This window comes from Lepus europaeus, chromosome 21 (assembly GCF_033115175.1).
Source record: "Lepus europaeus isolate LE1 chromosome 21, mLepTim1.pri, whole genome shotgun sequence".
Classification (NCBI taxonomy): Eukaryota; Metazoa; Chordata; class Mammalia; order Lagomorpha; family Leporidae; genus Lepus; species Lepus europaeus.
The window spans coordinates 28,516,620-28,531,759 of NC_084847.1; the positions used below are offsets into that span (position 1 = coordinate 28,516,620).

A 15,140-nucleotide genomic window follows, 5' to 3' on the forward strand; every position below is an offset into this window, starting at 1 on the left:
CTTTTTTTTTTTTTTTTTTTAAAGATTTATTTATTTGAACGGCAGAGTTACAGAGAGGGGAAGGCAGAGAGAGGTCTTCCATCAGCTGGTTCACTCCCCAAACGGCCACAAGGGCCAGAGTTAGGCCGGACCGAAGCCAGGAGCCAAGAGCTTCTTCTGGGTCTCCCTCGCGGGTGCAGGGGCCCAAGCGCTCCGGCCATCTTCTGCTGCTTTCCCAGGCCACAGCAGAGCTGGATCCGAAGAGCACAGCTCCCCTTGGCCCCCGCCGTGGGATTTTTTAACACCGCAAATGCCTACAAAAACGATCACGCCTTCGGAAGCTTAACTCGTGAAAACATGAACACTTTGCTTAAGTCCCGTCCGCAGGCGCTAGACAGCCCGAAGCTCGGCCAGGCGAGCGGCGCCCGGCGGCGAGGACCTCCCGGCTCCACCACGATCCCGGCGTGCAGCGCGGCGATCCCAGCGTGCACCGCGGAGGCCCGCGACTGCGGCGGGTGCTGTGTGGGTTAGGGGAGCTGCGGCGGCGCAGCGGGAGGCTCCTTATCCGCAGGCCGCCGGGGCCGACGGCGCGAGGACGACATGGAAGTGTAAGCTTTGGGTCGGGGTGCACGGCTGGAGACGGTTAGACCGCTGGGAGCCGGGAGCTGTTAGAGACAGGGTTGAGGGACGCGGCGACCCCGGCTCAGCGGCGACGGCCGGGTCTTGGGAGTGGAGGACCGAGGAAGACGTGGGTTCTCGCTCTGCCCGCTGAACCTCCGCTCCCGGTGTCTGGGGCGCCCGGCCCAGTGAGACTCGGTCGCTGTCTTTCAGTGAGCCTCCTCCCTCCCTCATTCATTTACTGGCCTTTCCTGGGTCCCAGTGGCAGCGCGACCTGGTATCCGAGCGGGGACTTGGAAAGCATGAAGCCCTTGAGAGAGGGCTGCGGGTTGGAACAGAGCTGTGCTTGGGGGTAGGGGGCTCCTGGGAAACCCTCACTCGGAAGAGGTGGCATCTGAGTTTGCTGAGGAGCAATCGGCCCTTTAGGGGAGGGGCCGGGGCTTCTGGGAGAAGGAATTGTATCTGGACTGGATCAGAAGCAGCACGAGGCGGGTGTGTGCACAGTATAGCAAGGAGTAAAAGGTGCAGCAATTTAACACCACGTGGTCTTTTCCATGTTTACTCATTGTACCGAGTACAGATAGAAGCTTTTGCTTCTACTCTGCATGTGGCTTTTTACATGATTGGTGTTAACTTGTAGGCATGTCTATATTGTGTTTTCTGTGGCACCGATGGAAACAATTTCCTTTAGGTTAAATTTTTGCTTCGTGGTTAGTGATTATATGAACTGATGGTTTTCAGACCTTTTTTTTTTTTAAATAAAGAATTATTTATTTATTTGAAAGGTAGAGTTACAGAGAGGCAGAGAGGCGGGGGGAGGAAGAGGAGAGGGGGATAGGTGTCTTCCATCCACTGGTTCACTCCCCAAATGGTTGCAACGGCTGGAGCTGGCCCAATTGGAAACCAGGAGCTTCTTCTGGGTCTCCCATGTGGTTCAGGGGCCCAAGGACTTGGGCCATCTTCTACTGCTTTCCCAGGCCATAGCAGAGAGCCAGATCAGAAGTGGAGAAACTGGTACCCATGTGGGATGCCAGCATTGCAGGTGGAAGGTAAACGTTCTAGCCACAGTGCTGGTCCCCAGACTGTTTTTTTTTTTTTTTTTAACTTTAACTTCACTATTTACATATAAAACTGAAATGACAGGTACATACTTTTTTTTTTTTTGATAGGCAGAGTGGACAGTGAGAGAGAGACAGAGAGAAAGGCAATTAAGCCTGGTTTAATTTTATCTTCTAAGTTATTATCATCAAGTATAATATGGAGTGGCTTCACAAACTTAATGGAAAATATTTATTATGGAAAGAACTATGCATGGATTTCAAAATCGCTTGCTGTAAAATAAACTTTTTTTTTTTTTTTTTTTTGACAGGCAGAGTGGACAGTGAGAGAGAGAGACAGAGAGAAAGGTCTTCCTTTTTTCCGTTGGTTCACCCCCTGATGGCCGCTGCGGCCAGCGCACCGAGCTGATCCGAAGCCAGGAGCCAGGTGCTTCTCCTGGTCTCCCATGCGGTGCAGGGCCCAATGACTTGGGCCATCCTCCGCTGCACTCCTGGGCCTCAGCAGGGAGCTGGACAGGAAGAGGAGCAACTGGGACAGAATCCGGCGCCCCGACTGGAACTAGAACCCGGGGTGCCGGCACTGCAGGCGGAGGATTAGCCTATTGAGCCACGGTGCTGGCCTAGGTACATACTTTTTTTAAAAAAGATTTATTTATTTACTTGGAAGTCAGAGTTACACAGAGAGGAGAGGCAGAGAGAGAGAGGTTGTCCATCCACTGTTCCACTCCCCAGTTGGCCACAACAGCTGGAGCTGTGCCAATCCGAAGACAGGAGCCAGGAGCTTCTTCTGGATCTTGCACACGAGTGCAGGGGCCCAAATACTTGGGCCACCTATTGCTTTCCCAGGCCGTAGCAAAGAGCTGGATTGGAAGTGGAGTAGCTGGGACGCGAACTGGCGTCCATATGGGTGGCTTTACCCGCTATGCCACTGTGTTGGCCCCAGGTTCATATTTTAAGTTATTCAGTTTACTCTGCTGTTGTCTAGTTTACTAAAAGCTGACCCACTAAATTAAATTTGCAGTGGGGTTTAGCCTGTAACATGGGGTTTAGCCTGTAACATGAAATCATTTATAAATTAATATAAGCCATCATCATTAATTTTCCCACCTTACCAGAGTATTTCCTATCAGTATACAGACCAGTTCAACCTATACATTGTATTGGTCAGCTTTTTATGAAATACCTGAGGCAACTAATTTTATAAAGAGAGAAGGGTTCTTTAGTTCACAGTCCGAGATGGGGTAGGCCTCATTGGTTCAGTGTCTGGTGATGGTGTTCATGTTGGCAGAATCCTCAAATCATATTGCAAGAGACAGGGAATGGGCATGTTTATGTAGTCTCTTTAATAACGGAGGCTGAAATCTAATGACCCAATTTGATCCGTTGCCAAAGGCTCTGCCTTCAAATATCATAACTGGATTAAGTTTCTACTCTCTTAGTGCCATTAACATAAGACTTTGGGCACCAGATATTTAACACGTGGGCCTTTGGGAGACACTGAGCACTCAAATTAATACCCATAGCGTACATCTTTTAACAATCCCTTGTCCCCACATTCTTGCCCACCTATTGCCCAACACTTCTGCTTCCCCTCACAGCAAAACTTCTTGAAAATTTTTATATCTCCTGATTCTCTTGGCCTGCTGTTGGACTCATCCTTATTGCAGAAATGGCTCTTGTGAAGATTACTTGAGCCTCTGTCTTATCGAATCCAAAACTGATTTTCTGGCCTCAGCTTTCTTGATCTCTCTGCATCAGTTGATAGAGAAATGCTAGAACTCCTGGCCTTGTGACAGGCTCTCCTGGATTGCCTTCTACAGCATGGACCTCCCAGTGTCCTTCCCTGGCTGCCCTTCCTCCCTTGTTTGGCATCTAATTGTTGAGGTTTCTTAGAGGCTTTCTCCCCACTTTCTCTCACGGGTCATTTTAATCATCCATAAGTTGATTGTTCCCTGAAATACATTTCTGATCCCCTTTTCCCGTTTATCCTGTTACTTAAAGCACAAACCTAGCCCCTTTTCCTTACCCATAACCCCCCAATGGCTGCTGCGGCCAGTGCACTGCGCTGATCCGAAGCCAGGAGCCAGGTGCTTCTCCTGGTCTCCCATGGGGTGCAGGGCCCAAGGACTTGGGCCATCCTCCACTGCACTCCCGGGCCACAGCAGAGAGCTGGACTGGAAGAGGAGTGACCAGGACAGAGTCCGGCGCCCCGACCAGGACTAGAACCCGGGGTGCCAGCGCCGCAGGTGGAGGATTAGCCTATTGAGCCGCGGCGCTGGCCACAAGTTTTAATAAAAGAAGTATTTAGTTGTTTAGTATCATGAAGGCAGGGACCAATATATGTCTACCTAGTGCTTAGCATATGTCTGGCACACAGTAGGCATTCAAGAAATACTTGTTGAATGAAGTAATATAACAAAACTTTATTAGTTTAATAACTATAAATTAATTAGCTAATATCCTAATTTCTGGGCATATAGATTTTCTGATTTCCTAAATGAAACAGTTTGAATCTAAGGTTTTTACTCCTGTAACAACCTGTATGCTTCTCCCAAGGAGTTAGTGACTTACTGAAATCAATCAAGAATTTTGCAATAGGTGGGCATTGTGGCACAGCAAGTTGAGGCATCGCTTGGGAGTGCCAGCTACTCAAGTTCCAATTCAGCTTCCTGCTAATGTGCCTAGGAAGGCAGCAGATGATGGTGCAAGGATCTGGGCTCTTGCCACCCACATGGGGAGACCAGGATGGAGTTCTTGGCTCCTGGCTTTGGCCTAGCCCAGCTCTGGCTGTTGCAGACAATTGAGTAAACCAGTGAACAGCGGATCTCCTCTTCCTCTCTCTTTCTTTCTGTCTCTCCCCCTCTCTCTCTGTCACTGTGCCTTTCAAATAAACAAATCTTTTTTTAAAAAAAAAAAAAAGGTTTTCTGAGGTGGATGTATGATTTAGAAGTGGAGTGGCCCCTATAGTGGAAAGATCTGGAGACCTCACTTCTGGTTGCTGCCTGGTCTCCAACATGAGTTGTGACCCCTCTCTGGACCTTTGACTCTTCAGTAAATACATACTGGGCCTTTATCAGATGCTCCTAGGACCTGTAGTGTGGAGGCTTGAAAGAAACACTCCCTTACATTTTTACTTTTTTTTTTTCAGCTATGGAGTATGTAAAAGTATATAAAGACAGACACCAGATGGTTTTAAAATTTTTTAAAAGATTTATTTATTTATTTATTTGAAAGCTAGAGTTGCAGAGAGAGGGGGAGAGAGGGCGAGAGAGGGCTTCCATCCATTTGTTTACTCCCCATATGGCTGCAACAGAAAGGGCGGGGCCAGCCTGAAGTCAGGAGCCAGGAGCTTTTTCCAGATCTCCCAGGTGGCTGCAGGGACCCAGGCATTTGGGCCATCTTCTGCTGCTTTTCCAGACACATTAGTAGGGAGCTGGATCAGAAGTGGAGCAGCCAGGACACAAAGTGGTACCCCTATGGGGTGTCTACGTTGCAGGCTGTGGCTTAACCTGCTACACTGCAATGCCTGCCCCCAGAAGTTTTTTGTTGTTGCCTTTTGTTTTTTTTTTTTTTAAGATTTTATTTATTTATTTGAAAGGCAGAGTTACAGAGAGGCAGAGGCAGAGAGAAAGAGAAAAAGTCTTCCATCTGCTGGTTAACTCCCCAGATGGCCACAATGGCTTAGAGCTGAGCCTATCTGAAGCCAGGAGCTTCTTCCAGGTCTCCCATGTAGGTGCAGGGGCCCAAGCACTTGGGCCATCTTATACTGCTTTCCCAGGCCATAACGGAGAGCTGGATCAGAAGTGGAGCAGCCAGGACTCAAACTGGTACTCATATGGGATACTGACATGGCAGGTGGCTTTTACCCACTACACCACCGTGCTGCCCTCTCCCCCCAAGTTTTTTAAAAGGAGGAATATTTGTGATTTATTCGCCTTAATGACAGAATTTAAACAAATATTTCTTGACCATCTTTTAAGAACTTATTTTTCTCAAGTAAAAAGATACAAAATATTATAGCAAAATGAAGTATTTCCATACAGATGCCTCTTGACTTACACAGAGGTTATACCCTGATAAAACCATCTTTAGTTGAAAATGTCATAAATGGAAAATGCGCTCAGTATAGCTAATGTTCTGTATGGCATAGCTTAACAACACAAAACGTTGAGGTCTGTGCTGTGGTGTAGTAGGTTTAGCATCTGCTTGGAGCGTCGATATCCCGTATGGATGCTGGTTCAAGTTGTAGCTGCTCCAGTCCGAAAGCCTTGGAAGATGGCCCAAGCACTTGGGTCCCTGCATCTACGTGGGAGACCTGGAGGAAGCTCCTGACCACTGGCTTTGGATAGGCCCAGCTCCAGCCTTTGCAGCCATCTGAGCAGTGAACCAGCAGATGGAAAACTTCTCTCTCTGTCTCTCCCTCTCTCTGTGACTCTGCCTCTCAAATAAATAAATAAATCTTTAAAAACAACAACACAGAACACTGGGGAGTATTGGTTGTTTCTTGTGATCCTGTGCCTGACTGAGAGTTACCCCTTGCTGCTCTACAGAGGAAAAGATCTAGCATAGGGAAAGATCAAATTTGAGGTTTGAGGTACTATTTCCCGTGAATATATATTACTTTCACGGCATCATAAAGTCAAAATCATTAGATTGAACCGCTGTAAGCTGTGAACTGTGTGTGTGTGTATAAGGTGTTTGCCCATTTTAACCCTTTGAGATAACTTATATACCTGTCTTGTGTTCACTCTTATTTTTGAACTTTAATATACATAGTTAGGAAGATAGCCACTTTCCTCTCTACCATCTTTTTGAGATTGTGTCAGGATTTCTTTCATTTTACAGCTGGAAGTACTGAGATTGAAAAAAGTTAGTAGATAGTATAACAATTCCGTAATGGACCAGAGAAAAGATGCTTGTTTACTAGCTCCCAAGAGAATATACTATAGATTACATTGCTCTTTGACTGTGTCTGCTACCTTGTTGTCTTGTACCGAAAACATGACTTGAATCAATAGCATAGGTTGAACAAAGGAGAATTTGAGCAATTCTGGTCGTCATTCTGTTTGTAAGAGTTCACTGTGTGGCAATTAATAGGCACTGTTTGCGTGAGCTTTTTTTGCAAATGTGTGTGCTTTTAAGGAAAGTCAATAGATCATCGTGTTCTGTTTACTCAGAATCCAGTTTTCCAAAGTAGTTGTTTATATCTATTAATTTGGCTCAGCAAGTTAAGCAGATTTGACAGGTTAAATTTCAAATAGCAAGTCAACTTCAAGCAACTGAGCAAAAAGTTTTTGAAAACCTTATATTGTTTTTACATAATATATAATTACCCTGAATTCTCAGTAATTCTGCCGATTAAATTTTTTTTAAAGATTTATTTATTTATTTGAAAGACAGAGTTGGGGGTGTGGAGAGGAGAATTTCCATCCTTTGGCTCACTCTCCAAATGGCTGCAATGACTGGGCCAGGACTAGGCCAAGCCAAAGCCAAGAACCTGGAACTCTATCTGGGTCTCCCACCTGGGTGGCAAGGGCCTAAATACTTAGACCATCTTCCACTGCTTTCCCAGGCACATTAGTAGGGATGCTGGATTGGAAGTGGAGCAGCTGGGACTTGAACTGGCATTCACATAGGATGCTGATATCACAGGCTGCAGTTTAACTTACTGCACCACAATGCAGGCCCCTACCCTAAATGTTTTGAGGACCCCTTGTGTGCATGGATTTCAAAAGTTTATTGTACCAAAATAAGATTTCCTTTTTAAAGATTTATTTATCTGGAAGGCAGAGTTACAGAGAGGCAGAGGCAGAGAGAGAGGTCTTCCATCTGCTGGTTCACTCCCCAAAAGGCTGCAGCTGGACTGAACTGAAGCCAGGAGCCAGGAGTTTCTGCCAGGCCTCCCACATGGATGCAGGGGCACAAGCACTTGGGCCATCTTCTATTGCTTTCTCGGGCCATAGCAGAGAGCTGGATGGGAAGTGTCATAGCCGGGACTCAAATCGGTGCCCATATGGGATGCCAGAACTGCAGGTGGAGGTTTCACCTGCTATGCCACAGTGCCAGCCCCCAAAATAAACTTTTAATTCCATTTTCCCATAAACTCTTTGAAGTACCCTTGTAGATTCAGGAGTCTTATTTCATTTCATTTCATTTTTTTCTATTCTATTTATTTTAGTATTTTGTTTTATTTTATTATTTTAGGCAGAGTTACACGGAGAAAGAAGGAAAGGCAGAGAGAATCTTCTATCCTCTAGTTCACTCCCAATTGGCCACATCTATTGGAGCTGTGCCAATCTGAAGCCAGGAGCCAGCAGCTTCTTTTGGGTCTTTCAAATGGGTGCAGGAGCCCAAGGATTTAGGCCATCTTCTGCTTTCCTAGGCCATGGCAGAGAGTTGGATCGGAAGTGGAGTAGCCTGGACTCGAGCTGGTGCCAATATAGGATGCCAGAACGGCAGGTGGCAGTTTTACCTGCTATGCCACAGTGCTGGCCCCCCAGAATAAACTTTTAATTCCACTTTCCCATAAACTCTTTGAAGTACCCTTGTAGACTTTAAAAATTCATTTGTAATATTTGTTTTATACATCTGTAAATAAAACCAGTGGCATTCTATTCTAAGTCCTATAAGGAAATATGAATATTTGTGTAGGTGGACAATTTCTAGAAGTCTGATTGCATGTGTATGTATTACATTGTATTATGTGGTACAGAGCAGACAGTTCCTGTTCTATAGGGGTCAACAGCTTGAAAACTTATAATTCAAAGATGTGTCCATTGTCAGATTCTAATAGCTGTAAAGGACAACGGGAAAATTTATTATGTCCTCAAATTATAAGTTATAGTAATTTTTTAGCCTTATAAAATTCCTTTAGTTTTACATTTCCATTTTCCTCAGTTTATTAGCTTGAAAATCTTCAAACCTGTGGAACAATTGCAAAAAAGAGCAGCATTTCATTTTGGCTTCACTATTTGCCTCGTTTCTTTTGTACATGAGTTGAGCTTTCTCTCCTTATACCCACGCATACATATATTTTACTGAGCCACTTGAGAATTGTAGATATTATGTAGTGTCATTTCTTCTTGAAGAAGGACATTCTGCCCGCACCACGGCTCACTTGGCTAAACCTCTGCCTGCGGCGCCAGCACCCCAGGTTCTAGTCCTGGTCGGGGCGCCGGATTCTGTCCTGGTTGCTCTTCTTCCAGTCCAGCTCTCTGCTGTGGCCCGGGAAGGCAGTGGAGGATGGCCCAGGTGCTTAGGCCCTGCACCCGCATGGGAGACCAGGATAAGCACCTGGCTCCTGGCTTCGGATCAGTGCTGTGCACCGGCTGTAGCGGCCATTTGGAGGGGTGAACCAACAGAAGGAAGACCTTTCTCTATGTCTCTCTCTCGCTGTCTAACTCTGCCTGTCAAAAGAAAAAAAAAAAAAGAAAAGAAAAAGACATTCTATTGCCGGCGCCGCGGCTCACTAGGCTAATCCTCCGCCTTGCGGCGCCAGCACACCAGGTTCTAGTCCTGGTCGGGGCACCGATCCTGTCCCGGTTGCCCCTCTTCCAGGCCAGCTCTCTGCTGTGGCCAGGGAGTGCAGTGGAGGATGGCCCAAGTGCTTGGGCCCTGCACCCCATGGGAGACCAGGAGAAGCACCTGGCTCCTGCCATCGGATCAGCGTGGTGCGCCGGCCGCAGCGCGCCTACCGCGGCGGCCATTGGAGGGTGAACCAACGGCAAAAGGAAGACCTTTCTCTCTCTCTCTCACACTGTCCACTCTGCTTGTCAAAAAAAAAAAAAAAAAAAAAAAGGACATTCTATTGCAATTGCAATACTGTTATCACAGCCAGGAAATAGCCTGATCCAGCTGTAGTACTGTTACTAAAATTTCTTTCCCTGCCCCAGTGATGCCCTTCTGATTGGTACTCTCCCGCCCCCATCTGTTTTGGGATCCAGTGAAGAATTGCACATTGCATTAATTGTCATGTTTCTTTAATCTCCCTTAATCTAGAAGAGTTTCCCAGCCTCTTTTTATGACGTTGGCGTTGTGACAGATGACAGTGATACTTGGAACCTGGTATTTTAAAGAATGTTCTTCAACTTGGAATCATCTAATTATATCGTTATGACTAGATTAAAATTTAACATTTTTGCAGGATTGTTATAATGGATCTGTCTTTCTTAGTGCATCACCATTATTGGTGCTGTTAATTTGGATAACCTAATATAAGTTGATGTCCACCTGATCTCACTGTGTCTTGTTCCTAATAACCTGTCACCTGTGGTGGTTGCAGTAGCTTCTTCTTTTTTTTTTTTTTTGGACAGGCAGAGTGGATAGTGAGAGAGAGAGACAGAGAGAAAGGTCTTCCTTTTTGCCGTTGGTTCACCCTCCAATGACCGCTGCTGCCGGCGCATCTCGCCGATCCGAAGCCAGGAGCCAGGTGCTTTTCCTGGTCTCCCATGCGGGTGCAGGGCCCAAGGACCTGGGCCATCCTCCACTGCCTTCCCGGGCCATAGCAGCCTCTTCCAGGCCTGGAAGAGGGGCAACCGGGATAGAATCCGGAGCCCCAACCAGGACTAGAACCCGGTGTGCTGGCGCTGCAAGGCGGAGGATTAGCCTGTTAAGCCAAGGCACCGGCCATGCAGTAGCTTCTTGAGGATAAAAACTGCCTTACATTTTTCCCCCACTACATAGAATTCATTTAGGACGTCATAAGAGGTGGATAGTGTACCCATTGACATTTTATTGAATAAATGAAGGTCTAGCATGTATTGGCATCTCTTCTAAGTATTTAGCTGAACTGAAAAATTATTTATCGTCCTAATAAAAAATTCAGTGAGTAAATGAGCTTTTGCTCAGCACTTGTGTAAATATCCATTGTTCTCCTGGTTCCAAAACAAGATTCATTAAAATACATGTGTTTCCCTCCTTTGTTGTATTGGTTCTAGAAAAGGCAGATGCTATTCTTTTGATTCTTGCATTAAGAATAGTTATTTGAGTAATGGAGTAGTTACTTGGAGGGACCAAGGACACCTTTCTCTGCATGATGGAGGAGGGGTTGTGATTTGAGAATGAGGTTGTAACAGTGGCACCTGGGGTAGATCCATTGGCCCTGAAGCAAAATGTTTGTATTTATTTTCCCCAGTCAGCTGTTTCGGGAAGGGATATTTTAATGCCTTATATTTTAGAGAGCACAGGGAGTTGTAACGCAATTTCAAGCAAATGAAGTAAGAAGCCTTGTAGGCTGACTTCCTGATTAAGTGGACAAAGATGGTATATGGCTGGATATGTCATTTTCAATTTCAGATAAACTGTACCACACTAATTTTGCATTGCCCTTCCTTTGTTTGCTTCTTTTTGTTATTATTTTAATTTGAGAGGCAAAGGCAGAGAGAGAAAGGGAGAGAATAAGAGCTAACTCCCCCCTCTGCTGGTTCACTCCCCAAATGTATCTAACACCCAGGAACCAAGAATTCAATCCAGGTCTTCCACTTGGGTGACTGGAACCCAATTACTTGAGCTGTCACTGCCGCCTCCCAGCAGGAATGCTGGAATCAAGAGCCAGAGCTGGGAATGGAACCTAGGGCTTCTGATATCAGATGCAAACATCTTTTTTATTTATTTATTTATTTATTTTTTATTTGACAGGTAGAGTTAGAGACAGAGAGAGAGACAGAGAGAAAGGTCTTCCTTTTTCCATTGGTTCACCCCTCAATGGCTGCTACAGCTGACACTGCGCCAGTCCGAAGCCAGGAGCCAGGTGCTTCTTCCTGGTCTCCCATGCGGGTGCAGGAGCCCAAGCACTTGGGCCATCCTCCACTGTACTCCCAGGCCACAGCAGAGAGCCGGGCTAGAAGAGGAGCAACCGGGACTAGAACCGGGCGCCCATATGGAGCCACGGCTCTGGCCCAGATGCAAACATCTTAACCACTAGGCCAAATAACCCAAATACACATACCACTTTTTTTTTTTTTTTTGGTTAAATGTTATGTTTGTGATCTGAATGCAGTAGTGATCATTTGGGCAACATTGTACTGTGAAATCATAACTAGTTGTTGAATCACTGGTGGCATTTGGTAAGCTTCACGTGTTGATTTGGTTGCTAAGCTAACATCAGTTTGCTGATGATGTCAGGCTTGGGTCCATCCTGGGTGAACCACCTGCTAGTTTTGCTGTATTTATTGACTGGGAAAATTACTCATCTAGTTGGCCCATGCTTTGAAATCTTGTGCCATCATTTTCATCATTTGGCCCCATTCCTGGTTTAAAACATACAGTAAGTCCCTGTTGCACATTATGTCAAATCCATAGTACTCCACCTGAATTTTTAGGATTCTAATTACTAATTTCCATTCATCCAATCCAGTCTCATTTTTCAGAATTCCTTAGTTATCTGCTTCACTTAGGTTTCTTACTGTGTAACCTTCAGTAGATTACTGTTTCTGAGCCTCTGTTTCACCATCTGTAAAGTAGGAACCATACTAATAGTTCCTACATCACAGTATTTTTGATAAGAATTAAGTGAGATAATATCTTTAAAAATTAATATTCCCGGGACCAGTGCTGTGGTTCAGCGTGTTAATGCCCTGGCCTGAAGCACCAGCATCCCATATGGGTGCTGGTTCGAGACCTGGCTGCTCCACTTCTGATCCAGCTCTCTGCTGTGGCCTGGTAAAGCAGTAGAAGATGGCCCAAGTCCTTGGGCCCCTGCACTCACGTGGGAGATCCGGAAGAAGCTCCTGACTCCTGGCTTTGGATTGGCACAGCTCCGGCCATTGTGGTCAGTTGGAGAGTGAACCATCGGATGGAAGACCTCTCTTTCTGCCTCTCCTCTCTCTGTATAACTTTGACTTTCAAATAAATCTTTTAAAAAAATTAATAGTCCCTACTTATGGAAATCTTACTAAGCACCAAGAACAATGCTAAACTTAAAACACATAGTCTCATTTCGTCATCATAGTTTTATGAGGTAGGAGGAGTTTATGGTGATCATAGTAGCACAGGTAGTAGTAATAATGGCATTTATTGAGCACTTACTGTGTTTCAGGTTCTTTACAAGTGTCAGACTGTAAACAATCTTACAGGGTTGACACTATAATTGCCATTTTATAGATGAGGAAATTTAAGCAGAGAGAGATAATAACTTGCCCATATTCACACAGTTTTTATATAGTGGAGCTGAATTTAGAATCCATGCTACACTTCTAGATAATAGCTTATTTCCATTTTTTCTTTAACTCACTTTAACTCACACCCCTTATAATGGGCAGAACTAGAATATGAAACCAAATTTGTCTTATTTCAAAACTCTTATCAAACTATGCTACCTCTAGACTGCTAAAACGATACTTTCTGATGTGATATTGTAGAACAGATCTGTTATAACTTAATAGTAAGTCACATCACACTATACACACACACACACACACAATATAATGTGTTGCTTTGATCAGCTGTCACACAAGGGTATCAGGCTTTTAACCACTGTTTGACAAGTGAACTCTGCTTGTTGAGTTGACATAGAAGATGAATACCTTTGGCATTTAGTGGATGTTGGGATTCTTGACCATTGCTGGACTTGGCAGTGGGATGTTAATGTTAAGACAAAGACTTTTTCTGTTGATTCAGTGTAAGGACTTGGCTGTAAAGAAGTCAGTAGCTAATGGGGGGCTGATGCTGTATGGGGAGAAGACATGGGTTCGGGAGGGTGTTATTTCTATCACCCACACTATTTATTGACTCCTTCACCCTTTGTGGTTTTTGCCCCCAACTTCTTCCTCCCAGAACTCATAACTTCTGCCTGTATAGAATTGGGACAAGTATAGTATTTTAATCATCTGCTTGGTGATGGGTGTGTGATGTGCTGTGGATATAAAAAACAAAGAACACTCTGAAGTTGTCTACAACCTGCTAAACCATGTAGGATTTAGGACATTTCTCAGTTTTAGGATGTAGTCCCCGAATTGCTGAACTGGATTACTGGATTCTTTTATGATATTTAATACCCAGAGAAGGGTATAAGCCTGGACTGATAATAACTTACTTTTCTTTTGCAGGAAGGATGCCAATTCTGCACTGCTCAGTAACTATGAGGTAAGTGGCTTTGAAGTGGACTGTTGTATATGTTTTTCTCTCAGAAAGGTATCTCTTTACTTCTGGGGATTGTTGAATTAGATTTAGTTAGAAATTACTGGATTCATTTGGGTTTTCACTTTTTTTTTTTTTTTTTGATAGGCAGAGTGGATAGTGAGAGAGAGAGAGACAGAGAGAAAGGTCTTCCTTTTTGCCGTTGGTTCACCCTCTAATGGCCGCTGCGGCCGACTCATCGCGCTGATCCGAAGCCAGGAGCCAGGAGCCAGGAGCCAGGTGCTTCTCCTGGTCTCCCATGTGGGTGTAGGGCCCAAGGACTTGGGCCATCCTCCACTGCCTTCCCGGGCCATAGCAGAGAGCTGGCCTGGAAGAGGGGCAACTGGGATAGAATCCGGCACCCCAACCGGGACTAGAACCTGGTGTGCCGGTGCCGCAAGGCGGAGGATTAGCCTGTTAAGCCATGGCGCCTGCCCTGGGTTTTCACTTTTAAAACAGGATAGACGGCCCCGTCTGTTGGATCTTGAAATATTTGAGGCTTGATAAATCATACATAGTATTTCTGGGAAGATGGGAAGACTTTAAATCAAGCAAACTTTCTAAGTCCTCAAAATTCTAGTAACCATTGGGGATGCCTTCTTGGGATGGAAGCCATCTATTTTAGCACTGTTTCTGTGTGCAAAAGTTTTCTAATAAAATACTTATTTCTCTTCATAATTACCCATCTTTACCTATGAAATGCTTTTTTATACATTATCATTTTGATCCTCAGTCCATAGGTGGTACCATCCTTGTTTTGAAAGTAAAGGTTGGCTGGTGCCATGGCTCAACAGGCTAATCCTCCGCCTTGCGGTGCCGGCACACCGGGTTCTAGTCCCAGTCATGGCGCCAGATTCTGTCCCGGTTGCCCCTCTTCCAGGCCAGCCCTCTGCTATGGCCCGGGAGTGCAGTGGAGGATGGCCCAAGTGCTTGGGCCCTGCACCCCATGGGAGACCAGGAGAAGCACCTGGCTCCTGCCTTCGGATCAACGCAGTGCGCTGGCCGCAGCTCAACGGCCATGGCGGCCATTGGAGGGTGAACCAACTGCAAAAATAGGAAGACCTTTCTCTCTGTCTCTTTCTCTCTCACTGTCCACTCTGTCTGACAAAAATAAAAAAATAAAATAAAATAAAAAAAATTTAAAAAAAGAAAGTAAAGGTTTAGTTGACTCACCATTATGAATGATTAGAAGACTTAAAATTTAGTGGACTTACAGGGTAGGGTTGCTGGGGAAAGGGAGGAAAGAAAGAGGTTGATGAAGGAGGAGATGTGATAGTATTTTGTGTACCTATTTTGCACAGGGCCTATCTGGTACCAGCATCTGACAGGCCCAGTTTTCCATATGCCAGAGTCTAAACTCGTAAAGAGTTA

At 45.3% G+C, this 15,140-nt stretch overlaps 1 protein-coding gene across 1 annotated transcript in view; it reads left to right on the plus strand.

Moving 5' to 3' along the window:
* Positions 1-470: 470 nt before the first annotated feature.
* The window catches only part of CRCP (CGRP receptor component), a 37,304-nt gene continuing 22,634 nt past the window's right edge, over positions 471-15,140 (plus strand). The window contains exons 1-2 of the mRNA XM_062180348.1: positions 471-587; positions 13,700-13,736. Of these exons, the coding sequence (XP_062036332.1) occupies positions 580-587; positions 13,700-13,736 (45 nt within the window). The 5' untranslated portion in view covers positions 471-579. The remainder of the gene's footprint in view (positions 588-13,699; positions 13,737-15,140) is intronic.